The 26,606-nt window shown below is 44.0% G+C and overlaps 1 protein-coding gene across 11 annotated transcripts; it reads left to right on the plus strand.

Annotated features, from left to right (window-relative positions):
• The first annotated feature begins 444 nt into the window (after positions 1–444).
• Positions 445–25,939, plus strand: trak1a (trafficking protein, kinesin binding 1a). 11 transcript variants are annotated; one of them, XM_029128303.3, is made up of 16 exons: positions 445–674; positions 5,854–6,048; positions 14,484–14,560; positions 15,541–15,657; positions 15,757–15,857; positions 16,037–16,145; positions 16,385–16,463; positions 16,613–16,743; positions 16,897–16,971; positions 17,338–17,475; positions 17,652–17,728; positions 17,824–18,060; positions 18,141–18,469; positions 20,020–20,448; positions 21,373–21,475; positions 22,327–25,939. In XM_029128303.3, the coding sequence occupies exons 3-16, from the start codon at positions 14,510–14,512 to the stop codon at positions 23,363–23,365; spliced, it is 3,015 nt and encodes a 1,004-aa protein (XP_028984136.1). In that variant the 5' UTR covers positions 445–674; positions 5,854–6,048; positions 14,484–14,509; the 3' UTR covers positions 23,366–25,939. The 11 variants fall into 11 exon arrangements, with proteins under 11 accessions (XP_028984136.1, XP_028984132.1, XP_055358823.1 ...); XM_029128299.3 differs by lacking the exon at positions 445–674 and adding an exon at positions 3,659–3,813; XM_055502848.1 differs by lacking the exon at positions 445–674 and adding an exon at positions 3,659–3,813 and having other exon boundaries at positions 21,789–22,368.
• The last annotated feature ends 667 nt before the right edge of the window (positions 25,940–26,606 follow it).

The following is a 26,606-nucleotide window of genomic DNA, read 5'->3' on the forward strand; positions in this document are numbered from 1 at the left end:
GAAACCGCAAATGCTTCACGCTAGACAGTTTATAATTATCTGTTGGTGTGTGCTCTGTCAGTGAAACAGTCAGTGCAGATGAGTGCACCAGCTATAAATACTTCAGCTTGCAGTCCTCCAGAATTAGAAAACAACATGTACTGTATGCCAATTAAAAAATGTACAGTACATGGAGAGCAAACCTGCCTAGACATATGCTTGGTAATTGTATTAATAAGTTTTTTTTGACATGCCACGATATTGATTGAATATTTGCAAAACAATTCATGCAAATGACCATAATTGTCTCTCTTCTCTTTTTTTCCTTTAGGTATGCTGTGAGGAAACATCTGTACATCCAAGTACATTGTTCAGGAGTTCAATTGCAATAAAACTGTAATTACAGTAGGCCCTGTTCTGTAGCACAAAGTCGTCCATGGCTGCTCTTGCCTTGCATCGGTAACCACTCAGCGCCAAGCTGGACCCGAAGGCTCCATCTCCCCAAACCTTCTCCTGCTCCTCTGCCCTGCCCCCTAAACTGCCTGCAGATCATATACATAAATCGCACCTGTACAGCGCAGGGCTCTCAGCGACCGGTGAAGAGTTGGAAGAGGAGGAATATGTCAGTGAGGCAAGTCTACCGGCTGCGGTCCAGGAGATCACGGGTGTCTACAGAGATGCACAGACCATTACCGGTAAAGTTACATGCACATTATAACTAAGGGCAGTAGCATTAAGTACATTGCTTTATTTTGGAATTATCAATTGATTTTATAAATATATAATGTAAATCATGCTCTTGTTTATGTCCGGCTATGCTACAATTGAAAAGACTTTTCAATTATGAATCGAACCCACATTTTTAATAGCTAATGGTTTAGAAACACTGGGGTTCTGGTGATGTACAGCATGTGCATGAGGCTGAGGCATGTGGAGCTGTGAGAAAGTGTCCTTCTCTGTGACCCTTTTCTAATGTCACATCCTGTCAGTAAATCAGCTCCAGGGGAGCTCAGCTCTGTGTGTAGACCAGCATGTGAGTAGAGAAGGGCTCAGTGGACTGTCTCTGTCACTTACTTTGGTCTTTTTTTTTTCCTCTCTCTCTCCAATTTTGCTCTCCAAGAGTGGAGGACGATGTCTTGTCTCTATTGGTCAGGACTTTCTATGAGCTTGTCTCTTTTCCGTTTCGTTTCCGTGGACATTACTCCTGATGAATGATGATGATGAGTAAAATGCAAACACTGTTGTGCCTCAGTTTAGTAAGTGTGGCACCTTTTTAATAATTTCTTAATAATTCTTCATAGAAAACTGCCTTTTCAAGAACTTTTCAGAACTACTGTACTGCCTTTTCAAGAACTACTGTAAAGTACCTTACGATTAAAAGCTGTCTGTTTAGTAGCGATTTACACCAAGACGCTACTCACCCATGTACTTACAGACCTGATTGTAACTGGGAGGCTACGCTAACATTTTAATGCTTACTGGATCAATGTGTTTATTTCTCCTTCCTAATGGATCCTCCTTAACATGCTGAGGCAAGCAGGTGGTGCACAAAGTAAAGCTGTTTGTTCTGGGTAGTCTGCTGCACCAGCCCTGCACATTGTCTGAGACTTCGTCACCTGCATTGCTGAAACTGTCAGAATTTTGCTGCACAGTGTGTAAACTGTTGTATTCTGATGCAAGCTTTTACTTGCCATTCGAGCTAACATTAAGCTATATAAATATTCCTTTAGCATAACATGTTCTACCGTAGAGAGCTTTTTTTTTTTTAATTTGAAAAAGTTCAACTTAAAATAGGTTCAAATCTCAAGTTCACTCTATGTTATGAGGGCAGCTCTTGCTTGACTTTGCTTCTCTGCATGGTGTAGTGTTGATGCAACACCCTGTAACATACTATACTTCTCGAAATCACATGGTGAAATGGCGAGCTGTGGAAATGTCTGCTTGAGTCATGTGCCCCTTGCATTGGAGTCGTTCAAGGGCAGGACAGCTGAGGTTGGGTCAGCGCTGCCCCCTGCTGGTGGGATAATAACACTAGAGCAGACTGAACTCAGGTGTGCTCTTTTTAACGTCTCAACGTCTTTAACGTCTGTCTCAACTGTCAGTCAGGAATACAAGCAAGCTGACAATCTCTTGCTACACTAAGTTGTTTCTCACCAGTGGGAGGCGTATGTGGGGCATTGATGTGTGTGTATAGTTTCCTTTAAATCCAAAGGATGAATGAAGACAAAGGGCTGAATGGAGAAGCTGGTTGCCATGGGACACTTCCTGGATGTGGGGTTAATTCTCTGTGTTACTAGCCAGGAGAGATGTAAAGAGTTGAGCGAGTGAAATTATGGGATGCTTGGTAAGGCCTGAGAGCAGACAGAGAGGAGACGAGTGAAAGCAACAAAGGACAGGGCTTTAGTGAACCAAAGCATCTGAACAGTGTGCTGTAATGTTTGGATATCAGCAGTGTTTGCATTATGAGACAAACACACACACACACACACCATATACACACACAGAGCAAAAGAATGTCCAGTTCAAACTGTCTTGATCGTGTGCAGAATGGAACTTTGGTCAGCACAGATTGCCTGTTAGTGTAGTTAAGTATTGAAATAGTGGAAGACTTTTAATGAAATTGGGTTTTTTCTGTTTGAAAATACCTTGTTGCCATGGAGATGGTTTTTCATGCCCGCGAAGGCTATGCTGCCTGCATACAGTACATGACAGAACAGGCTGAATCAGTTTAATTCTTTTATGTTCACAGAATAGAGGGCCTGTGGCTGATCATCTGACTCGGCCTGTCCTGTCATGTCCACCAGTGTTTCCAGCTCATACACAGACTCCTGAACACTCACTTCTGAAGCACTTTATCACAGGGCTGCTGGACCCGGTCTCATCCGTCATAGGATGAGAGGCAGAACTATTATATTCAGAGCTCTTTCTAAATTTTGAGTCACTTAAATTTAATTCTGATGTGCAAAAACAAATGCCCCCTAAAAACTTCCCTGTCTGGTTTTGGAATCATGAGATGTATTTATATTTTGCTGCACCTCACTGAAGGCCTACGCAGACATACTGTGTTTCCAGGGTTGGTGACATTTGAACAGCGCTCCACACGTAGCTCCTAAGGGTTGCCAGAGATATCCCAGCACGCGTGACTCCAGTATTTCAGTGAGTATCAGCTGTGGCCAGCGGTGGCTCACTCTAATTCTGGACTGTACGCTAGCGGCGCGCGACAAGCGCGGCAGCACTTGGTTGAATACTTTTAATGGTGTGTGTAATAACTGGTCCTGATTGTAAACTCATACTATGGCTCCAGTTGTCAGTCGGAGCTCTGCGTCCTCCCACTGACCTGTTGCTCCAGCAGCGATGACTGTGTTGTACGTGACTGGGAGTTCGGCGTGTTTATTGCAGTGATGCAGCAGCTGAAAGGCGACAGAGCGCCGGATACAGAAGCAGGATAAGGAGAGACAGAGACAGATGCCGTGCAGGCGGTGTGTGTTGTAGTGAAACTGTGGTGGGCCAGAAGCAGAGAGCGAGGCAGCGCAGCAGGGCGAGCATGGGGCGGTCCATGTGGATGCCGTCACTGGCATGTCAAGCATGACGAACCAGTTTGGCTCAGATCTGGGCTCCCCTTCAGACCTCCCTCCCTCCCTCCCTCCCTCTCTGTCGACCAGTGCCGTCCTGGCGTACTTTTAGCACCTCTCTCCGTCTTTCTGTCCTCCACCCGCCCTGCATGCTTCCTCTCTGGACTCTGTTATTGCTTGAAAGGTTGCCTTCTCCTGCCTCAGTGGAAAATGTGATTGGAGGCCAGGACAGTTGGTGGTTGTCGGGCTTGAGGCACCATGAGTGAGTACTAATAGGTTTAGCTCGTCTCTGCTCAAGTTCATGACTCGCCTGACTAACAGCTGGATAGTTTGTCTCACTGACTCCCTTCCTCTGTCTTCTCTCTCTCTCTCTCTCTCTCTCTCTCTCTCTTTCCTACTCTTCGCTGTCATGAGGTATAGGAATATGTTTTCACAAAGTAAATGTTGGTTAACAGGTTTTTACAGAACGCCTGCACTATGTTGCTTAACAGGGTGCTGAACTTAAACCCCATTCTTTAAGAGTCATATAAGAATGGTTCTGCAGTCGGACCTGAGGCTAGTTTGAATCCTGCACCGAGTTGGGTTAACCTACAGTATGAGGCTACAGTCTGCCTCTTTCTAATTGTTAATGACGGATCTTCATAATAGTTGGCTGAACTCCACAATTTGTAGATAATTACTCAGAGCAACAACGTTATACTCGGTGACTACCAGCTTCTAAAGTAAGACACACTACTTTGTCCTTGAGTCTCTGTAAAATGCTTGCTTGTTACTGGTGTTCTGTTTAAAAAGTAATTTTTTGTAGGTTTTTTTTTTTAATTTTTTTGGTTTCATTGAAGCGTGTTAAACAACTTTGCTGCCCCTTATTGACCCTTAGTCAGCAGACACATCACTGAGTGCTTTGCGCTATAATTATACCTCATTCACATCCTACAGTATAGGTCCTCTTTTCAGAGACTGAAGTGTGTTGGTCAAACCTCATATCAGTCCACAATAGAGTGAGTTTTATTTTTACCTATTACTCAGTTTCATTTAAATGTGTGCTGTCAGCTTAAAAATAGGTTGCTACTCTCCTTTGCAAGTTCATGCAGTATATGATTAATGTAGCAGTGCTGTATACAGGTCTAGCCCAGATTTAGCAATAGTTACTGTAGCCATAGATCATCTACAGTAACTAAATAATGTCCATTCTGTTATGCCTTGGTGGGAATCGTAGTTCAGTCTAACACTTACTTCACATCTGATCGGCTTTGCTTGTTGAACGATTCCTCATCTGCTGTGAGTCTGCGTGTGTGTGCTTTCTTTATTCAGCACAGTCAGTCATTCAGTCCAGATCAGCAAATTGTGAGAGATCATTGTTAGAGCAAATAGACGGACAGACGGCAGAGGAGAGCAACAGAGCCAGAAATGGAAGGACACAGAAACAAAGGACCTCATTTTTATTGACTGGTGGTGTCGATTCTAATTCTTTTTGTTCAAATTCTTCTCTGTTCCTCCTTCATATTGTAAAAAATGTGACTAAAAGCTAAACATTAGTTTGCCTCTATGGAGAGAACGTCCTCTGTAATAGACTTCTAAAAGTATGCTCTGGTAATAATGCACTAAACCCATGTGTGAACAGAGGGGTGCATAGCTCAAAGCTTAGGTAAGATTGTGTAGTTTTCCACAGCATGTGTGTCTTTGCTCCACCCTGTGGTTTACATTAGAATACTGGCACATTAAAGATGATTACTTGTAGTGTTTAAGCGGTTCTGGCTCACTTTATATTTACAATATAGTCAACTCCTCATGCCATTGTTCACGATTGGGTGTCTCTGTGTTTAAAATAATTCAACTTTTTCAGACTCGAGCTTCTCCTAGTTAGTGGTGAGAACTTCTGAGTCTGTCCTGTGCGACTGTCGGTCGCCTCATAGACGTTAATACTGTACAGTTAAAACTGGACATGTGCTGGTTTATATACAATTCTCCACAAAGCAATGTACATTGCCACAGCCTTAATTTATTAATGTAAACAAGTAACAATTTGATTTGATTTAATATTTTTTATTTTTATTTATGTACATGAACCGTGTGTTTTTTGAGTGTAACAAACTGAAGTTTGCAAGTTCAGGAGCCGGCCACTAGGGGGCATCATATTCTTATCTTTTGTGATCCTGGTTTTTAGTTGTCTAGAAATATTATATACAGTATAATAATATGTATATTATGACAAAATCATCAACCATTCACACCTGTCCTGTCTATTGCCACATCGTAGGTATTGTACAGAATGTTTACCAAGCTTCTCTCTCTTTCTCTGCAGATGTGTGTAACAGTACTGATTTGCCAGAGCTTGAAATTATCAGCTTATTGGAGGAACAGCTGCCAGTCTACAAGCTGAGGGCTGACACGATCTTCGGCTACGAGCAAGATGATTGGCTGCACACACCGCTGGTGGACCCCGACTCTGCCCTCAACCTGACGACTGAACAGATAGAGGAGACCCTCAAATACTTTTGTGAGTTGATCACCTGATGTTTTTTTGCCTTGATGTCGGCTATATTCCTAAAAGTAGATTCATAGATTCAACCTCTAGTGGTTGGATTTGCGTTGACCTTCAGAGAGAGCTAGCAGTGGCCATCTGCCTGTCACAGTGTGGGTGCAACAGCTGATCATGGTTGCCACAACACACATGCCCTATGGATCCCTCTGTCACACTCTGTTGAACTTCACTCTCCTCTACTTCGCCCTCCAATGCATGTGCTTGCTCTTGTCTTATCAGTCTAACAGCTGCCTTTTGGCTGTTGTCTGTGGCAGCTGTAACCCGCGTACACCCACTAAGCTAATAAACACTCAGGCTTATTCAAAACACGTGCAAACACTGCACACGGCATGCCAGGGGAGGGTGAAGTGAGGTTGTTTTTCACCATTAATAATAGATTTTGATACTTTGTCTGCGTGAACAGTGACTCAGGGTAAAAAAGGTGTCTAAAAATAGCCCGGGCATGTTATAAATAGGGTTAAACTAGAACTCACTAGTTTACATTCATGCCTTCATGCCTCATGCTAACAAATACTGCACACCTCGGCATTTTTCCGACAGTTGGACATGACATGATCATGTTGCAGAAGCACCCTGGCGTTTGACGGAGGTTGCCTTGCTAAAACACAGTATTGCTTTTGTATTTAATCATCTTCTGGATTTTCCTCATACTGTACACTGTAGGTTGTTTTCCTCATTCCTAGGAATAGTTGTCTTATCATGCTCTCAGTAAATGACCTTAAGCAGCGTGATTAATTCGCTGGAATAGGTCATATTCAACCAGGTCATAAAGTTTGTTCCACGGAAATCAAGGCTCATATTTCCTGTGATAAAATTACCAACAACATCAGCCATCATAAAGGGCCATAGAGATATTAATGAAGTGATTAGGCATTTATTTAGGCAGCCATTGGTGCTGTCTGGCATTTCAGCTATGAGTTTTCATGGGTTAAATTGGGTTAAATGTGCACATCAAGGTGCTACTGATTTGATGTTCCAGTATCTGCTGCTTGGAAAAGGCTGTAGAAGTTGACATGGAGGTGGCTGAATGGAAAGAAACTCCATTTGTGGATGACAGTGACATTTGTCATTGACAAAGGAGAATCTGTTTGCATTAATATTGATCTGACGAGTAGCATTGTCATAAATGTCTTTTTAATGCAAAATGGAGGAAATTGTCCACTTGTGTAATTTCTTGTTTGTTCTTGTATGAAAATCTCAAAGGAGAGTGTTTTCTCTTTTTCTTTTTATGAAATAATAGTAGACATATGGTTGGTACAGTATGTTTGTATCTGGTTCTGCAAGGCTTGAGCAGTCTCACTGTGTAACACATGTAAAACTTTACACTTATGTAAACCCTTATAGTCCCTTCATTATGTTGAGTTCCTTTGTTACACTCTATTAGAAGCACACATTGCATAGCACTGTTCAGGCCGTGAGAACTGATTAGCTCTTAGCATTGTGTTAGCTCCATCTCGCGTTCTCTGCCATGTGTTCATTCATTTTGGTTTAGCCACGTCACTTCTGCCAACACTACACTCTGGCTGCTGAGCCTAAGGCCTTGGGTGTCTGAGCTTGTTTCTATAGCAACGACAGAAGGACAAAGTAGAGGAGAGGAGGGGGAGATGCTGACATACGAATGAAGGGCGGGATCTGCTCTCTGCTGATTGGTTGTAGGCATTCTAATCCCACCCACCCTACTGTGTCATGATTATCATCATTTCTGCTGCAAAACCCGTGACTGCTGCTGCTGCTGCTGCTGCTCCTCACTCCCTCTCTGTATCACTGTCTATTGAGTCACTGTTAGAGATGCGATGGTCCATGTGCAGAGCCAGGACTGTCAATGAGCAGAGGATGTTACGAAAGAGGAGGCACTCAAGGAGGCAAGATATCTACAGCGGACAAACTTGCAGGAGTTCTTGATGCTATAAAGGATGGGGGCACAGGAGCAGAGAAGGTGACACAATAGACTGAGGTAAACTGACGGACAGGAACGAAGGAAGATAATCTAAAGGTCAATGAAATGGCACAGACTCTCTTGCACAATGGCTGAAATAATGAAGCAGTGAAGTGAGAATGTTTTTTGTCTGCTGACATCAGATGATGCAAGTACTGTGATGTGGGATGCAGAAACGGCACCTCTGCCACCACAAACATGGAGTATAATATGCTGAGTGTGGGAGCGGGGCATAGAGGACGTGGCATGCCCTGGGCTCTCTCACCAACAGCTGGCTACTACTAAGCTTGGGATAACTGACCATTGGCCACTATTGCTTACTAATACGTCTTCAGTGACAGCTGGTTATCTCTAGGCATGCTGGGATGTTGCATCATCCCCAGATGCTAAGTATGCTGGGACAGTGACAGCTGTCAGTCAGAACAGTGACCATGAAGAGACGAGGCCAGAGGTTTGTCAAGGCAGACTACTATGAACTGGACTGGTACTATGAAGAGTGTGCTGATGGTAAGACTGCAGTCTATCATTTGATGCAATGACAGGTACTAGTACTGTATGTTGTTGCAGGTAATATATATTTTGTCCTCTGCTCTGTACTGTAGCAGCTGAGTCAGTGTGGCTGGTAAAGTACCTGTGGGTGTAAGTGTGGGAACAAGTGTGGATGGTTGTGGCTCCTCTTCGGTGTTTCTTAATCAGGAATAGAGAGCGGTCTGTGGCACTGATGCTGTCTTGTGAAATGATGAAAACCACGTTACGACTGTGATAATGAAGATATAATGGAAGTTGTAGAAAGCTGACAGACTGTCAAAGTTTGCAACACACACATTCACGCTTCGGTGACAGATCTGCGATGCAGCTTAAGCTGATACACCGGGGCAACTTGGGGTTCACTGCCTTGCCCGAGGACACTTCAGCACAGGGCTTCAAACCACTGCCACCCAGCTGTACAATGTAATACAAATGACTCACAGCAGCTTAGCAGGTTCTGTAGGTGACTGTGGCACAAAATAATTGAAGCTGAGTTGATCACTCAGAATGGACTTGGATCCTAATCAGAGAATTTGCCAAATACTGAGCTAAAAGGCAGAAGGTGTAACACAGAGGTAGTGACTTTGCTTTAAATGTGTACATATCACAACATGTGGTGCAGTGCTGTGCGTTTATGTAATACATAGTTACGACAGCTACTGTAGTGGTGTTGCTTTGTTGGAGCTACGTAACCTGTATGGGTAACGATTGCACAGATTGATCAACACACACACACACACACACACACACACACACAGTGTGACTATCAGCAGGTTGCAGCATCGCCTGGTTTATTATGAGCCTGTTGGCACTGCCGCCGGTTTTTGCTCCCGTCTGTCTGTGTCCATCTTTTTGCCCTTGTCTGATTCTCTCCTTTTGTCTGGTACCTGCTATTATTAGAGCAGTGGTGTATAGTTTAGGATTCATTGCATCACTCTATTTAATGAATGTCCTGCTTTATGTCTATAGCTTCACCTGCTTTTATTGAGTTTTCTGCACAGGTACACAGGAGCTGTGCATTTAATGATGAATAGAGGAGTCATCTATTAGTTCCTGCACTACATTATGCTCGTGTGTATCAGGGACCCTCTTTAGACATATTACATAACATTTAAGATGGCTCAGCACCTACCCAGTGTGAGCTTAGCAGCCTACATGCAAGCATCTGCAGGGTGATTTAGCTGTAGAAGCAAGCCCAGGTTAGACTTCTAGTCTTTGGTTTGATTTGAAAGTTTCCTAGATAATGACAGTAGGTTTGACTGTGCTCGACATGATAAGACAACCAAATGAGAGAGAGACAGCGATAGCAGCTGGTTTTATTCTGAGATATGCAGGGGTGGAAGTAGGTTGGTTTATATTTAGCTCACTTTTCATCCTGCTCTAAGCCAGCCTCGTCTGTAGCAGTCTGCCAACACTTTGTTTGGCGTGTTTAGAAGCCTTCAAAACAAGGACAGACAGAAAGGGACCAGGAACCAGGGGCCGAGAAAGAGGGCAACTATTCTGTAGTGACAAAGTGACAAAGGACGAAGCTGGGCTAATGAACTTGTTTTTTTTCCAGCAGCATCACAGAAATTAATTTATTTTAAAAGATATTTTTTGCCTCCAAAGTCTATACAAGCGATAGATTTTAATTTGCTGTTGTTTGTAGTAAGTCTAGTGCTACAGGTAAAGAGTGTAGAGCGAATATGAGTAGAAAAGCAATGGGACAGGAACAGTGCTTAGTGTTGGGGTCCGACCTTTTGTTGCCTGCAGCATTGTATTTGAAGGAGCATTGAGTGGAGTTACTCGAGCATTAAGGATGGTACTGAGCTGACATCAGTTTTCAAGGCCAATTACAGTAATTATCATGCTTGAGCAGTGACTAACAAGCAGCAAATTAGGCCGCTTTGATGTAACAGACTGAATATACTAAGGATGTATTTGTAAAGCTTAGTTGACCATGTGACCAATCACATACGTTCCTTCCATATGTACAGTGGGAAGGTAGCTACGTTACTGGATATTGATATTTTCTCTAAATTATGGACTAGATTGGATCTTTTTAATATACTTCTAAATTGGTATATATTAATAAATGTTATTAAGGACAAAGAATGATGTCTTGCCCTTGTTTGCTGTACATGGTACCATGGATGGGTATCAAGGACTGTTAAAGCTCTGATGCAAATAGTGTATATATCTATGGTAATAGTTCCATTGTTCTTATTCAGCCAAGGGAGAGACGTATGACCAATACCAGGTGTTTAAGGCTTTGAAGCGTGTCTTTCTGGAAGTGGAGTTCTTCCTGTTTTAAGCCCTACTTGATTTTCCTGGACGTGGGATGAATACTGTCTCTACCGGTGAAGGTTTCACCCGGTCCGGTCCCGCCCTGGGAACAGGTACATGTCTGGTATTGTTTGCGCTGCCCTTTTGTCACCTTGAATGCTCAGAGGACCGTACCAAGATGTGTGCACGTGAGGGGAGGTTGCACAAGTGCTTACTCACCCTGGACTTGAGACTCACCTGAAGAACAGGTGAGTCACTCAGCGGACGTTTCCTCCTACAGTATAAGTGCCAGCCTCAAACATTTCAACGCCTCGAATACATAATGGTTGTCAAGGTGATAGAAATAAATAGAATGCAGAATACTTGAAATGTATGGATCTGTGTGTTGAATACATTTCTATCTAAGCTGTAATTGCTGCGGGGCAGCTTCCGGTATGTGTATTTGTTTGTATGAGTTTCTCCACCCCTGTCTTTTGTAAAGTAGAGCAGGCTGGTCTCTGACCAGTCACAGAGAAGAGGAGGAGTCAGGTTTTCAGGTTGTCTCCAAATACACACACTTAGAAACTCATACAACAGATACTACCTGGCGACTGATGGATACACAGACATGTAGAATGGAGTGTTCGGAGAGGGCTTCACACCTTTATGGTGTACTGGTTGTTGTAGTAGGTGCATGTCGGTCTACACACGGTTCATGTACTGATTCATGTATATAATGAAACATACATGGACACATCGCTGCTGGAGACCATGCATCGCACAGACAGGCTCTGCGGGTAGCTAGTCGGCCTTAGTGCCAGAGAGGAGCATGGCGCTGTTCACAGCTGCTGAAGATGAGCTGGAGTTCTCCTACCAGCCGGAGGAGGAAGAGGAGGAGGAGGAGGAGTATGTCGTTCCTCCTGCTAATGAAAGCACAGAGCAGCAGGAGGATGAGGAGGAATACGTCAGCTTTCCTAGCGATGGAAGTTCACAGCAGGAGGAGGAAGAGGAGATGGATGAGGAGCAACAGGTTCTGTGTGAAGGTAGTTTGTGCTCTGAGTGTGTGGTGTGGTGTGTCCTCAGCTTTTGGTTTACCAGAGCCGCTGCTTTTAAAGAAGAAGTCCTTTAGAAGTCCTTCTGTGGTCTGTGGCCTGTGTTTTGGTGTGGTATCTAGATCTCAGTATGTTAAAGTGGCAAAATCAGGTCATTTTTTTCCTGTTTGGTTAGTTCGTTGTTCTTCCCGTGTGGTATCTGTTGCCAGGTAGCAGTCGGTATTGTGACGTCTACCCCCTGCTGTGAAGTTGACAGTGACAACCAGTGACAACCTGAAGACTAGTTTCATCTGAGGGGGCAGGGCGGTTTTCTGAGGTCCTGTAGATCTGACCAACTGTACAGTGAATATTTGTTTGTTTGAATATTGTGAGAACATCCGTCTTAGGGCTTATCTCGGCTCAAGCACCAAGAAAGTAGCCCGATCGTCTTCCAATATTAGGTTACAGGTCTTCTCTCACAACGCAGGTTAGACTCGCTTTTCCTTTCACTACCCATTTGAGCAAATTAAGAAATTTGTACATAAAATTGCAAATACTGTTGTATTTTTTTGTTAACACTATTTGGTGGTATGTTTACAGTGTGTTGTAAGATAATGCACTTGGTACACTGGGGTGTGTGTATTTTTATTAATTCATGCTTCACCCTACAGTAATTGGCTTGCTTGGGTGGAGCGTCGCCATGGAAACAGACCAGTATATTCCAATAGAAACTCCATGAGAGTATGACAAACAGGTTATAAGTTTAAACCACTTACGTTTTGTTCTACCGGGTTCTAGTCTGTGGTGATCTCATACTGGTTGAGTTCTTAAATGGTGTTTCAAATATGGCAACTCATTTATTAAATATTAAGAACACTTACTGTAATGCTTCCACCTCTCTGCGTAATCTTTTGGACCTACACACCTACTGTATAAGCTGGTAACATTGAAATGAATTGCTTTGGGTTGTGTTAGACTGTACTGGTTTATTTGGTAATGTGGACGTGGAGTGAATGTGCATGTGAACACGTACACAGCTGTGTTTCCTGGTGTGTTCCTTGCCAAATTCTTTCTTTTGAGCTTTGTGCCCTATGAAGCAAGTTGGGTGTTTGGATTGTTTGCATATTCACAAGTACAAGTGTCCTCACTATGTATTGGTGTCACACTAGTATGAGATGTTTTGTATTACAGTAGAATCGCCATCTAACATTTGAAGAAATGTGAGCTTGTCATCGTAAATGTTAAATGTCACTTTAATTAGCACTCCGCTGTTCATCAAAGGCTTCCTCTAATGTCAAGATGCTCTGCTGTCATTTAGCACTAACACATGGACAGTATGTTAATCGTCAGACTGTTAGCACATGCACGAGTCATTGTGGCAGAATGTGCCATGACATTGTTTCAGTTTTACATCACACTGGAGCTGCAAAATGAAAAAAACACGTTTGCATGTCCGTGCAGTTGTTGACACGGATGCTCATGCAGCATGTTAGTACATGTAGGGTAGAAAGCGATATGTCTAGTAATAGATGCTGATGAGGATATGATGCTGGAAATCCTTAGCATATCCTTATTTAGACCATAAGCCACTGCTTTGACCAGATGCTCCACAGGCTCTGTGATGTGCTGTCAGGGTACAGTATGTAAATGCCTTGTTTGCATTGGTCAGCTTATTTTGCATTTTTTGAGCCAGTGACATAATGCGAGCTCCTTTCTGAACTGTCATCAGTACTGTTTCTGTGGACATTAAGGTGTTTATTGTTAATCTTTCATAAGACACATGAAGTGATAATATGAATTATACTTTACCTCCAAATAGTGCAGCCTCACACGCCCGCTCTCCAGCTGATGGTGTTAAAATGACTCATGTCCATCCACTGATTTAGCTCTATTTTTATCCTCTTTGTTGGTGGTGGTGCTTCAGTGTTAGAAGGCAGACACAGTACTCCTAAACGAGGGCAAACAGGCCTTTGTTTTTGTTGGAATGTCCCTCCTGAGTGTTTGTCCCAGACGGAGTGTTATACAGTTACATGTCATCTATTCACAGCAAGATCCTGTTTGAGTCTTGACCTGAGCTGAAGAAGTCTTCCACTCTTCCACTAGTCCCTGGTGGTTTAAAGTCAAAGCGTTGTATGAACACGGGGGGGGGGGGATATGGTGGGGTGTGGGCACACATGTCTCGGTGTCTGCTTTCAAGGCATGGCCTGTATGAGTGTAGTATGTTAGTATGTGGTCGTGTACTTACTGTTCTGTGCAGTAGGACTAATGGACTTTGAACCAGATTGGAGATAAAAAATATAATGCTATTTACTGTATAGTGTGAACTCCAACACATATGAATATAAACTTTAGTAAATTAGCATCCTGCAATGTAGAGTTAGGTTGAGTTATCACCTCTCTAAGAACTAAACCTGAACTAAAGACAGACCGCTGCATTCAATTAAGCAGCGGTAGCTAGATGTGTGTATTAGGCTAGATGTGCGTCACATTCCAGCTATGCATCATGTGCCATAACACATGGCGTATGGCTGAAGTGTGTTTCTTCTGAGAAATCGGGCACTAACTTGATGTGGGGCGATTTGATTCATAATAGAGTTCCCAGATTTTCCCAGTGTGCTAAAACTGAAGAACCTTTCTCTTTATCTCTTCAGTGCTGTGTGCAGACAGAGTGGGACAGATGACGAAAACCTACAGTGACATAGACGCTGTCACTCGACTGCTGGAGGAGGTGAGATTATGAAAAATAATCTAATTTATTTATAATAGGTTGGATTATTTTTTATTATTTATACTATCTTATCTAATATATTATAAATAGTTTAGAGAAGAATTGATGTGTATGGCTATAGTTTATGCTGCCACAGTGAGACAATTGTTAAAAGTTATGCAATCAGACAAGTTACTTAATGCTGTTTATGATAAATGAGATTTGTTAGACAGTGCAAAAAAGCTTCACATGAGCTGGTACAGTAAGTGACACAATGTCACACAATGTCAGACGTTGCATTTCATAGAGGAGCTCACGTGGCTTGTTTTGCATAAATAAAAGCCTGTGTAAATACAGAGATGTCATTGTTAAGTGGACTATAAATATGACCCAGTCAAATAGTCAGCTACATACTGTGCATGTACTTTAGCCCTCAGGCCACTCACTAAGAGCTCATCATACTGACCTCTGTTGCTGTGTTAACAAAGCATTAATGGTCACTATTAGACTCAACGGGTGTGTACTTGTTGCTCGGTGACACATGTTATCTAGCGACATAGGGCCCAGTGATACTGCTCCTTATTGCACCCACACCTGTTGATATCTAGGAGTGCCTGCTTTACATCATTATGGTAGGTTTTGAGCTGTCTGCTGCTCCAGTGGGTTAACGTGTAAATGTAAGAGATGCAGCTGGGTTGGAATAGGTTGATGTGTTCACACCCTGGTTGTCTACGCTACATGAGGAGTGGACATTATGAAATTTCATAACTTATACTGTGTCTGACATCCCTTTTTTATTGCTGATGAACATACACGACCCTCATATTAACCCCAGACTGCCAGCGTACAGTATCTTAGTAGAAATACTGACAGCATAATGGTAATTGTCCTCTAGGCTTATCGGGGCAGCGGGTTTCCCCAAAGTATTGATTTACTGTGTTCCTTTAAGATACGTCATTTATACCTTTCTGATGTTAATTCTATTGCTTGTCTCTTTGCAGAAAGAGCGTGACTTGGAGTTAGCGGCTCGTATTGGGCAGTCACTGCTGAAGAAGAACAAAGCTCTCAGCGAGAGGAATGAGCTGCTGGAGGAGCAAGTAGAGCACATACGAGAAGAGGTCTCTGATGGCAGTTAAACGGACCTGTTTTATTAGACTTGAGCAGAGCTGATTGTGTTTGGAGGTCTTTTCTCTTGAACTTTGTATTTCCACATACAGGTGTCGCAGCTTCGTCACGACCTGTCCATGAAAGATGAGCTCTTGCAGTTCTACACCAGCGCTGCTGAGGAAAGCGAGGTGGAATCCGCCACCTCGACACCGTACGTCTCCCTGCGTCTTCATCAGCCTTCCTCCTTCCTGAGGATTGTTTATGCAGCACAATTGACACAACACAATTCAAATAGAATGCAAACAAAACCAAATGATTACAAAATATACTTTTTTTGATGCGTCTGTGTCCTGTGTTGATTCCATTTTTTTCCTATTTGTGTGTTTACAGTGTGCGGCTCAGTGAAACAAGTGCATCACCTCCAACCTTCTTCCCCCTGGACTGTTTACAGAAGAAACTCAAGGATCTGGAGGAAGAAAACAAATCTTTACGATTTGAGGTGCACAATGTATTCTGCACATTTGTATAGTTTTGTTTTCTTATTAATATCATATTTTTTATGAATAGTTGCATACATGTTACACTTTCTAATTGTGTAACAGTAAGCAGTGTTACATTAAAGTTCAAACCAAGGATGATCTAGATTTCTTTATGGTGTTGAAGCCCATACAGTAGTTGCTGTATTATACTCTCTCATTTAGGCTTTTTACATTTTACTACATGTTTGTCATTTTTCAGGCCAGTCATTTGGAAACAGAAACGATCTCCTATGAGGAGAAAGAACAGCAACTTGTCAACGACTGTGTCAAAGAACTACGTGAGTATTAGACTGACCACTGTCATAGGAGGATCATTATTTTTTTCCCATCCTCTGATACAAACACTCGCTCAGTCTCTGAAGGCAGCACGCAGTGGCCTCTTTTGGACACAGTCTTACTTGTGCTGAGCATCCGCTCTTGTTTTCAGGCGATGCAAATGTGCAGATTTCCTCTCTGGCTGAGGAGCTGGCCAGAAAGACTGAAGACGCCTCCAGACAACAGGAAGAGATCACACACCTACTCTCCCAAATAGTAGACCTTCAAAAGAAGGCCAAGCTGGTACGAAGCCCCTGGCATGACTCATGCTGCTAGTGTTAATTATCTAGAGCATCTGGGGGATTCAGTGCATGTGTGTATTAGTCCGTTACATGTTGTACATACATTGTAGGAACAGCAGGTTTCACACTTGTTTTGTTTTGGGTGTTTTCGCAGTATGCTGTGGAGAACGAAGAGCTGACTCAGCACTTGGGAGCAGCCAAAGATGCCCAGCGACAACTGACTGCTGAGGTAAGATGATCTACAGACCACTGGTTGAGGCCTCATCGGGGAATTTTCACCAACTGATATTAATGGTAGAGGACACATTGCCAGAGAATATCCTGCAGTAACAGTTTTTTTATTGCCAGTGAATCACATTACGTTATTACACTGAATGTGATTCATTTTATTTTAGCCTGCTAGTGTACAAGGAGGTGATGGCATCATCTTATTAACATTAAAATGTTAAAGCTTTTTGTTTAGTTTGCTGTACAATACACTTAATAATGATTAAAAGGGATGCATCTGCGCCAGTTTCCTCAAACTCAAGTGAACCCTTCATTCAATGAATCCGGTCAATTCTCACCATCTCTCTTTTTTTTCGTCCTCCTCCAGTTGCAGGAGTTGCAGGAAAAGTATGCAGAGTGTATGGAGATGCTCCATGAAGCTCAGGAGGAGCTGAAGAATCTGAGGAATAAAACTCTACCTCTCAGCACACCGAGGCGTTTCCACTCTCTGGGTTTGTTTCCAATGGTGAGTGAGGGAGCACAACAGCGAAACAGGCAAAGTGATGGCATTGAGGTCATACTGTACCATCAGCTGAGCTTTGCAGCGGAAACAGTCATTTGGCTTGCTTGTATTTGTTAATACTATGTCTCTATGCCTCCCATAATAAAATTTATTTAAAAAAAGTTTTTCAATTATTTCAGGATTCTCTGGCAGCAGAAATAGAAGGCACCATGAGAAAGGAACTTCAAATGGATGATCCGGATGTAGAGGAGCAGAGGTACATCAAGTTGAAACATTCAGTTATTGTAGCAACTTAAATCATTTGATCTAACGTCATGTGCCTTCAACATGCATGTGATCGTGTCTCTCCAGGCTGCACCCAAAGCGAGTGTTCCAGACGGTGAAGAACCTCAACCTGATGCGTCAGCAGCGTTCATCATTAGCCCCCTCCCCTCTCAACATCCCAGGCTCAAATCAGACATCGTGCTTCACCTCAGGGCGCTCCAGCCGGGTGGGCACGCCCCGTGCCAACTCCGTATATGGTAGCGAGACAGGAAGTGGGATTTTCCTGGACAACAGAACAAGCATCTTGGAAAGTTCAAGTGATGGGTATGGAAAACACACCACACACAGGACCGGTTTGTGATATGATGACTAATAACTTACAGTCACTGCGTCTGCCTCTCCAGGTCTGAGGATTCTAACAAACGGCCCCCTGGCACCCCAGGAACCCCAGGCAGCAGGGACCTGGAGGCAGCCTTGCGGCGTCTTTCCCTCCGTCGCGACAACTACCTCTCAGAGAAGCGTTTTTTTGAGGAGGAGAGGGAGAGAAAACTGGCTTATCTGTCAAAAGAGGAAGAAAAGGGAGGTGGGCAGAGCAGTGGAGGCCCAAACACTCCGACCGAAAGCCTGTTGTCGCTGTGCTCGCATCCCTCTCTCGGAAGCATTTGGTCCGGATACTCTTTCACAGCAAGATCCTACCTGCCGGAGAAGCTGCAGATTGTAAAGCCGCTAGAAGGTGATTATTTGTCTCAGGGTTGTGAGACACCCAGAACTTTACATAAGGAAAAAGAGAATCAAAATCCAAAACACTTGCACGGTAGTAAGATCAAGCAACAGCACCCGAATCAGAATGAACCCCCAAACACAGGAACAGTTTACCCCCAATTACAGGAGAAGAATCAGCAGCAGAGTCAGTATCTTATTTTACACAGAAAGTCCAAAATCTTTCTGAGCAGCTCACAGAACCTGCAGAGGAGCTCCAGCTTGTTGGAGCTGAGCAGCCCGGCCAGTAAGAGGCCTCCGCTCACAGATCCACTGGCTCTAGTCACAGGGCTGCTGGAGGTGTTCGACCAACAGGGAGGGAGTCTGAACCTGCAGCACTCCTTTTACTTTAGACACACTCAACCACGCTGCTGGTTTGAAATCTAGGTTGGACACGGTGCTGGTCTGAAGCTTTTCACCTGTGGAAAGGTTAGATTTGGTAAACTGCAGACAACTTTTTGTTGCTGTGTTACTTTTAATGAATGAGCTTCACTAACTAGTTGTATTCTATCTGGTGGTACATTTTTCATCCCACACATTAGCACTTTACATTGGATTTGCAATAAGCAAGTCATTATGAACACTTACTGTAGATTTTTGTGTTTGTTCAGGAGGATCTTTGTTATCCTTTAATTATTTAGTTCCACACTTGGTTTTGCACAATTGTTCTTTGGTTTTGTGAACCTAAAGTGTTAATGTGCAATGTTTGATGCCAGATATTTATCCACACTATTTTGTTATACTGTAGCTGTGCAATTAGTTATTTCCTCTTCTGTGGCACCACCTAGCGTTCAAACTAAGAACTACACCACTGTAATCCTTCACCTGATACACACGTTACAGTAATTGGAAAATTACATTCTTAAAGTTTTACGTCTATATCAGCATGGCAACAACCTGCCATTTTAATCTTCTGTTGCCATTGATCAGTGGTCCATAAATCAGTTTCTCACACATTTCTACTTCCACATTAGTTTCATATAAAGTTCTGTCCGCCGTTCCCGATCCTTTGCCTTTTTCCATTGTGTCATGTTTGCACTTTACTCATTTTCTGTTCAACCTGTTTTCTTTAAATTCTTGAATAAAATCCTACTAATTTTCGCACCTTCCACTCTCATTCTTTTCATGCCCTACGTGTGTTATGTAGAAACATTCAGTTTTCCAGATTGACGGACACGGAGTCGTGTAATCGAGTGTCACCTCAGAAATATTGTAGCAGTAACTATGGGTGATGCTCAGTGTGACTCAATGGGTGTGTCCAGTGTGTGTGTGTGTGTGTTCTGTCAGTTTGTTTGTCTGTTTGTATTTGGTCCATGACAACGGGTTAAAGGCACATTTGTTCCTATTTTAGACTTGTCAATAGACATGGAACATCTCTTGATTTAGCAAATGTACATCACCACCAAAGCCATTTTAAAGCTTCAGTATCACGAAACTGCAGCCAAAAGGTTGTTAAGGGAAGTATTTTAAAGGGTTAACTGTGATATGGAGTGTAGTAACATTGGTTTCTGTCTGACCTTCCAGGCTCTGCTACGCTGCACGCATGGCAGCAGCTGGCTCAACCCCACATGGGAGCTCTGCTGGATCATCGGCCCGGCGTGGTCACCAAGGGCTTCCGCACATTAGCGCATGATCTGGACCAGGAAGACGACTGGCAACTGGACCAACCAGAGGAGGATGAGGCCTCCTGTGACTCGTTGAGCAGCTCGCTGGGGGAAAGCGCCGCGTGCTCGGCTCTGCCTCGCTCTACCTCTACGCCCTTGGTCCGTGGCGCTGATGACGGGAGCCAGCCAAAAACATTGTGTGGGGCCAAAGATGAGACACTCGGGAAAGATGGACACGCTGCGAACACGGGCCTTCCCTTCTCCAGCCCCTCGCTGTGCTCGGAGATGATGAACGGGCACGCGGACCTGAAGGAGGCCTTCCAGCCGGCCGCGGTGGAGCACATGCCTGGTGAGGGAGCTTCCTAGTGCGTCACAGCACTGCATCCACCTTCCATTCTGTCCCTGGGGCGTCAGGATAAAGGGGAAGGAGTTCCAGGAGCGGGGTGGGAGGGTGGGGGACGTAGGCGAGGCACTCACTGGACACAACCCCTCTGTGATTCAGCTCACGTGTTCACACGTCAACGTCCAGCCATCCAGTCCCTGCGCGCAGCCATCGAAACCCAACAGACCTGAGTACACTTGATTTTTTTTTTTGTTACTCTAGTTTCCACCTTCTGGATCTTCCTGCTGAGATCATACTTTTTGCTGCCACACTTTTTTTCCATTTTCCTTTCCTCTCCTGAGCCTGTTTTAGTTTGTTAGTCTTAATGTAAAAAGATCTTCTTAATAATGAGGAATAATCTATTTGCTTTATTCGTGTCCCCTTCGTGCTCTGCCATGTCTATATCAGACATTACTAGTGCAGCTGTCCAGGTCACATGGACAGAGCACATTCACAGCTGGTTAATAGGACAGTCACCTTCAAACGGCTGAATTTAGACTGGGTGGAGAACGCTGTAAAACTGCACTTACTCAACTATTAGTTCAGATCACAGTAGTAATATTTTGTTTAAAAAACTCAAGACTCAACACTGCTTGTGGGCTTTTTATTTAGGTAGATCTATATTTTTGTAATTTATATGTTGTTATATGTTTGTTAAAATACTGCTAAACAAAACCATCATAGAAACTACATTAGTTCAAATTATGGAACACACTCTACGTGCCGCTGCTTTTCTTCTGACTTATTCTATGATCATGGCCTTTTTTCCCACCTGTTATCATCATGATTTTGAAGATTTGATGAATTTTCAATGATACTACTGAATACTAATGATTGTCTGAATACTAATGGTTTTCCCTCTGTTTGCTTTTCCTTTTGCTTCACCTCAAGTTAATTTCCCAGGGAAGTGTGTGTCGCATACTAGCTCCACATACACCTTCACCACCTGCAGGATCCTCCACCCCTCTGATCAGCTGACGTCTGTGTCTCCAAGGTAAAGGCCTGGATGACTTCTGTTTAAAAGTATCATTTGTGTTTACTGTTGTTCGAACAGCTGTTATATGGAAGTGTAGTAAAGCCTTATGAACACATGATGGCAGTCTGTCATATTGCTTGCTTTCTATTGGCTGCATTTACTATAGGCGCGCATAGAAAGGCATCCACAATTTGTGTCATCTACATTTCCATTAACAACATCAATCTCGAAGAGCAAATAAATTTCTTCCTCTAAAATGGATTTAGGGTCGGAGCTAGTGTAACGCTACCACAGCTAGCTCATGACGTATTTGTCCCATTGGCCTTGGCAGGTCATGTGATGAGGACGACGAAGTGGAGTTGTATCATATGGTTGTGATGGCCAGCCTAGAGCAAGCTAATTGAATGCAGCACCTGGTGTGAACGAGGGTGAGAACACGCATGAGAGTGCAGAGGCTGAGGGTGCGTGTCGGTACCGGAGGGTCACAGCCAGCATGTACGGCGCATCGACTAACCAGCGTGGTTCTGACACAGGTCCTGCTGTGGTTAAACCTAACACAGAGAGTGAAGTGTGTTCCCATCCGAACCTAAGGAAGGTTCACTCCTCACACGACTAAAAGACCAGTCACAGTCTAATCGAGTTATTGACACACAACAGTACTAGTAAGGGACGTGGTTATACTGTGTGCATTAAGGGATGATATAGTGTCTATTTGAAGACCTTAGTGGTCACTGAAAGCCAAGTATGATGTCCTAATAACACCATCACCTCTTTCTTTGTTCCTGCACCGTCTCTTATCTTCTTTGCTTGCCATCATTTTCTCTGCTGTCACATGTTCCTCCCCCTCTCCCCCCTCTCCCCGTCTTCAGCCCAGCTATCGGCTCCTGTCAGAGCAGCGTTCACGTCGCCAGCGCCGCCCCCGCTTCCACGCCCACGAACGCGTCTGCCCCTCACACCCCGTCCTACACCCCCTGCTGCACCCCGCGGCGCCTCTCCCTGTCCCTGTCTCTGGCTGAATCCTCCACCAACCTGAGGGACTCCACCAGGACCACTAGCACCTCCCTGGGCCTGGTGCGCCTCCTGCTGGAGCGCGGCATCTCTGCCTCGGTGTACGATCCTGGCAGCTGGGACCGCGGGCTGAACATCGGCGCGGCGCCCACGGGAGCAGCGCCGGCGCCAAGACCCAGCGACGCAGCGGGGGAGCCCGAGGGCGGGCATGTTGCCAGACGGCCAGACTCCCTCCTCCTCCTCCGGCCCTCCACCCCACCCGACTCCACGTCCTCCGCTGCTGCCGCCGCACGCCCCGTTTTTCGGTTCAGCCTGTCGCCCGACGACCCGCCGTACTACGACACCTTCCTGGCCTCGAAACCGGCCCGCACCATCCTGAGGGAGGTGCTGGGGGAGGCGGACAGGGAGCGGGGGGCGCAGGCGGACGGCGACGACGGCCAAGCAGAGGTGCAGAACCTGCGGCTCGTGGACAAGCTGAAGCGCTTCCGCACCCTCTCGCCCCACTCGGCCTCGGCCTCGCCCGGGACTAACCTGTTCGGCACCAGCGGACTAGGGAGCAGTGCGCTGGGAGCAGGGCTTCCTGGATTGAGCACGGGACTCAGGAGGAATCGAACCTACCCGGCCCTGGTGGGGGCCAGCATGGCTATGAAAGATCCAGGGGGACCCGCTAGCACAGACATACTCATAGCGCAGCCGACCCCAGATACAACACACACACAAACAAGCAAAATACATTCGAAGGCCACACGGGTCAAAAACGCCATACATATACCACAGACATTACACGCTCTGGAAACAGTCACGCCACAGACCATAATACAGAGACACACTAGGCTGAATGACGCACTGTGGGACTCAACAAGCAACGACCCAAAGCAAGACGAGGAAACTGTCCCATAAATAGGCAACATTTATTATTCCGGTCCAAATTACCTCAAACAAACTAACGACCAAACTGTACACACGCGCGCACACACTCATATATTCACCCACTGCCATACGTATTTAATGACATCCTTCGGCTGAACAACCACCATGAGCTGAATTAAACTGCTGTGAATTAAGCGTTAGTGGTCGCAACTGTTCCACTGTGGTAAACTTATACTGTCAGACCAGAGTAATGAGGAGGAAGCACGTTGCCTTGTGTCGTTTCTGTATATGCAATATATTGTGTCCTATGAAGGCTAACATTAAAGGCCCAATCTGGTGAGGGAACCGCAGCGCTCGTTCATTAGCTCAACCGGGAGAAACAGCAGCAAATAAGAGAGCTGCAGGTAACTTGCTTTTCCCTGAGGCAGTTCTTGAAAAGCCAAGGGTTGTACAGTAATTCCAGGAGTACGCATTTATTACAGCAGTGTTACCGCTGCTGGAGGAAAGTGCCGTGCCACCAGTTGTTTGTAGCCTTAATGGAATAAAACTGTTGAGAGTCAAGCTGTTTTAAGTTCAAGGCTTTGAATTAAAAATATGATATTTTTACAAATATCTGTGAGAGCACCAAGTGGCTGTTGGAGCCATCACGTCCCCCAGAGTTCAGGCTGTGAGTCAACCAAAGCCTCGCCTTCTAAGCACCTTCATGTTATATTTGGGCCACTGTGGTATTTTTACCTTTAACTGTGTCTGCATTGTGTTGCACTAGAGTTCACTTGACATTATGTCACACATGGCATTAGCACTAGAGATTATTTTTACCCTTTTCCTCCCCCTGCGTGTAATCTATACCTACAGCATCCAGATTGGGACTTTAATGTGTCTTCTGGCTGTGACTGAATGTTCTTATGTGCCTAACCTATAACACGCTGCACTCACATCATTTTAATTGGCCTTTTGTGAGTAACGTGGCAGAGAAAATCCGAACAAATGTGCAAACGACTGTATTTGCATCTGAACGTGCTGAGGGAGACCCACGCAAGCTCATTTGTGCCTGTGTCCATTTGTGCTTCTTTGTCTTCTAATGAGTTTGAGTGAAGCATCACTGGATTCAAGTCCACAGAGACACGCACAACATAAATAGGAAGAGAAGAACAGGTCCGAAACAAAAGACAGGCCTGCAGAGAGCACAAAGTGTTTGGTTTCATCCCATCCTTGGTGCACTTTCCTTGTTTCCATACTCATCTAGCTGATGGAAACTGAGATGGAGAATAATGAGAAACGTAAAAACGATTCTAGTTAATCGTGACAGAGGCGATAAATGGGCCTAAACGTTGTGATCCACCAAAAAACAACTGTAACGCAAAACCAGATGTTTAGTGTTGTGCTGGTATAAACATGATGATCATGATATGTACAGTGTGTATACAGTACATATTCACATCATGTAATTTAACACTACCACATATGGCTAGTATAAGCTTATATAAGTATAAGCAAAGCAATATTACGCCTATTGAGTCTTGGAGGTTTCTGAATGTAACTGTAAGAACAGTGATTTGAATTATCCAGATGTTGGTTCAGGAATTAAAGGCTGCGTTTTTGTCACAGCTTGTTTCTGTTGAGTTTTTGTGCCACGTCCAGTTTCCACCTCAGAGATGACGGTCACACATTTTGTAGTCTTTGCTGGGATGTATTTTTAAAAAAAGGACATAAAACTTTCCTGGACACTGAAACGCCTCTGCTCACATCTGAACCCCAGCGCAGGTGGATATTTTTGGTACTTATACCGACCATCATCAAAATCTGAGGCTGGACTTTGAGACTGGGCCTGTGACTCAGTAGCTGTGACGAGTCTATCCTTAATGATTAAGGGATTACACGAGCAATGTATTAAAATGGGAAATGAAAATATCTATGATTACATATTTGTATTAGTAGGAGCATGCACATGACTGAAACATGTGTTGCAGTGAAGGACTTGAGTCACAGACATTTGTAACATGTGTTGTTTTAGAGGCTTCTCACTGATTGGAAAACGACTTTTTAGAAACTTTGCCATATAAACAGTGGGTTCGGTTCGATGCCTACAAGCTCACGCTGCTCAGTGCTTCATCAATGTTTCATGTCTTCATATTTCATGCACATATTGTTATTTATGTTTATATTAAGCAGTATTCATGATACTGAGAACAAAGACTGAGGCCACAACGAGGTGTGTGTGTGTGTGTGTGTGTGTGTGTGTGTGTGTGTGTGTGTGTGTGTGTGTGTGTGTGTGTGTGTGTGTGTGTGTGTGTGTGTGTGTGTACTAAGTCTATTGAATGTAAGTTATTGCACACTGTAATCCTGCTGTAAGGCCATATTTGTGTACAGTATGTTGATTAGTTTGTGTTAACCTCATAAAGGGGAACCGTTATTACATTGTAAATTTATGCAGCACATGCAGAATCATACTAACGTTTCATTAAGAAAAATTAACAACAGAGAAAAAGGGAAATAGAACAATTTGTTTTGATTACATAAAAGGAAACTTTTTCTGATTTGGGACTGAAATGTTCTATTCTACAGAACAGACTTTACTGTCAATAAAACAGTTATACAAATTCATAGATGTTTTCCTTATTTACCGAGAACAAATGTGGTTATTTATTTATTTTGTGATAGAATGTCAATTATAATTAATCCAAATATATGTTTGTCTCACTGTATCTGTTTGGTTCAGGACCCAGTGATGTCATATCATTTACTGTAGCTGTAGACGTCTGGCTCACGGATATAATGAACCATGGATTCCACCTGGAACGTTCAATGTTGTGATGGTCTGCATGAAAAATATCAAAAGCTACAATTTGATAAGTTGTGAAAAACCTAGTCCATCACAGTTTGCTACACAAATACAAACCAAATTACAACTCAGCCACAACATTAACCCGGGGTGTAATTACAGACATTCCGTCAGATCACCATAAAAACGCCAGATTACGTAACATTTTACAACAATTTAGGGCTCGGGCGCCTGGAACACTACATTTGAGACTCTAGCCTGTTACGGCTCTTCGCCACTGGGGGGCAGTGTTTCTTAGAAACACAACGGACAGCTGCGTAAACACAAGCCACATCCAACTCTAACGCCCTTAAAGGCAGCAACGCAGCACAGAAGAAGTAAATGCAGCCAGTGTTGCTTGGGTGTGAGTGAAGCTCCTCTAATTCTCTGTTGTGGTTTTTGTACAGGCTTGTGTCTGTCAACAAAGCGGCCACACAACCGCTCTTCGAG

Source organism: Betta splendens, chromosome 16, assembly GCF_900634795.4.
Source record: "Betta splendens chromosome 16, fBetSpl5.4, whole genome shotgun sequence".
Taxonomy (NCBI): Eukaryota; Metazoa; Chordata; class Actinopteri; order Anabantiformes; family Osphronemidae; genus Betta; species Betta splendens.

Bases quoted from the DNA above. Each gene is read 5' to 3' on its own strand.
- trak1a (XM_029128298.3), top strand. From the start codon at position 11,631: ATGGCGCTGTTCACAGCTGCTGAAGATGAGCTGGAGTTCTCCTACCAG. The intron at 16,744-16,896 runs GTACGAAGCCCC...GTGTTTTCGCAG, and splicing joins TTCAAAAGAAGGCCAAGCTG to TATGCTGTGGAGAACGAAGA. The intron at 17,729-17,823 runs GTACATCAAGTT...GTGTCTCTCCAG, and splicing joins CCGGATGTAGAGGAGCAGAG to GCTGCACCCAAAGCGAGTGT.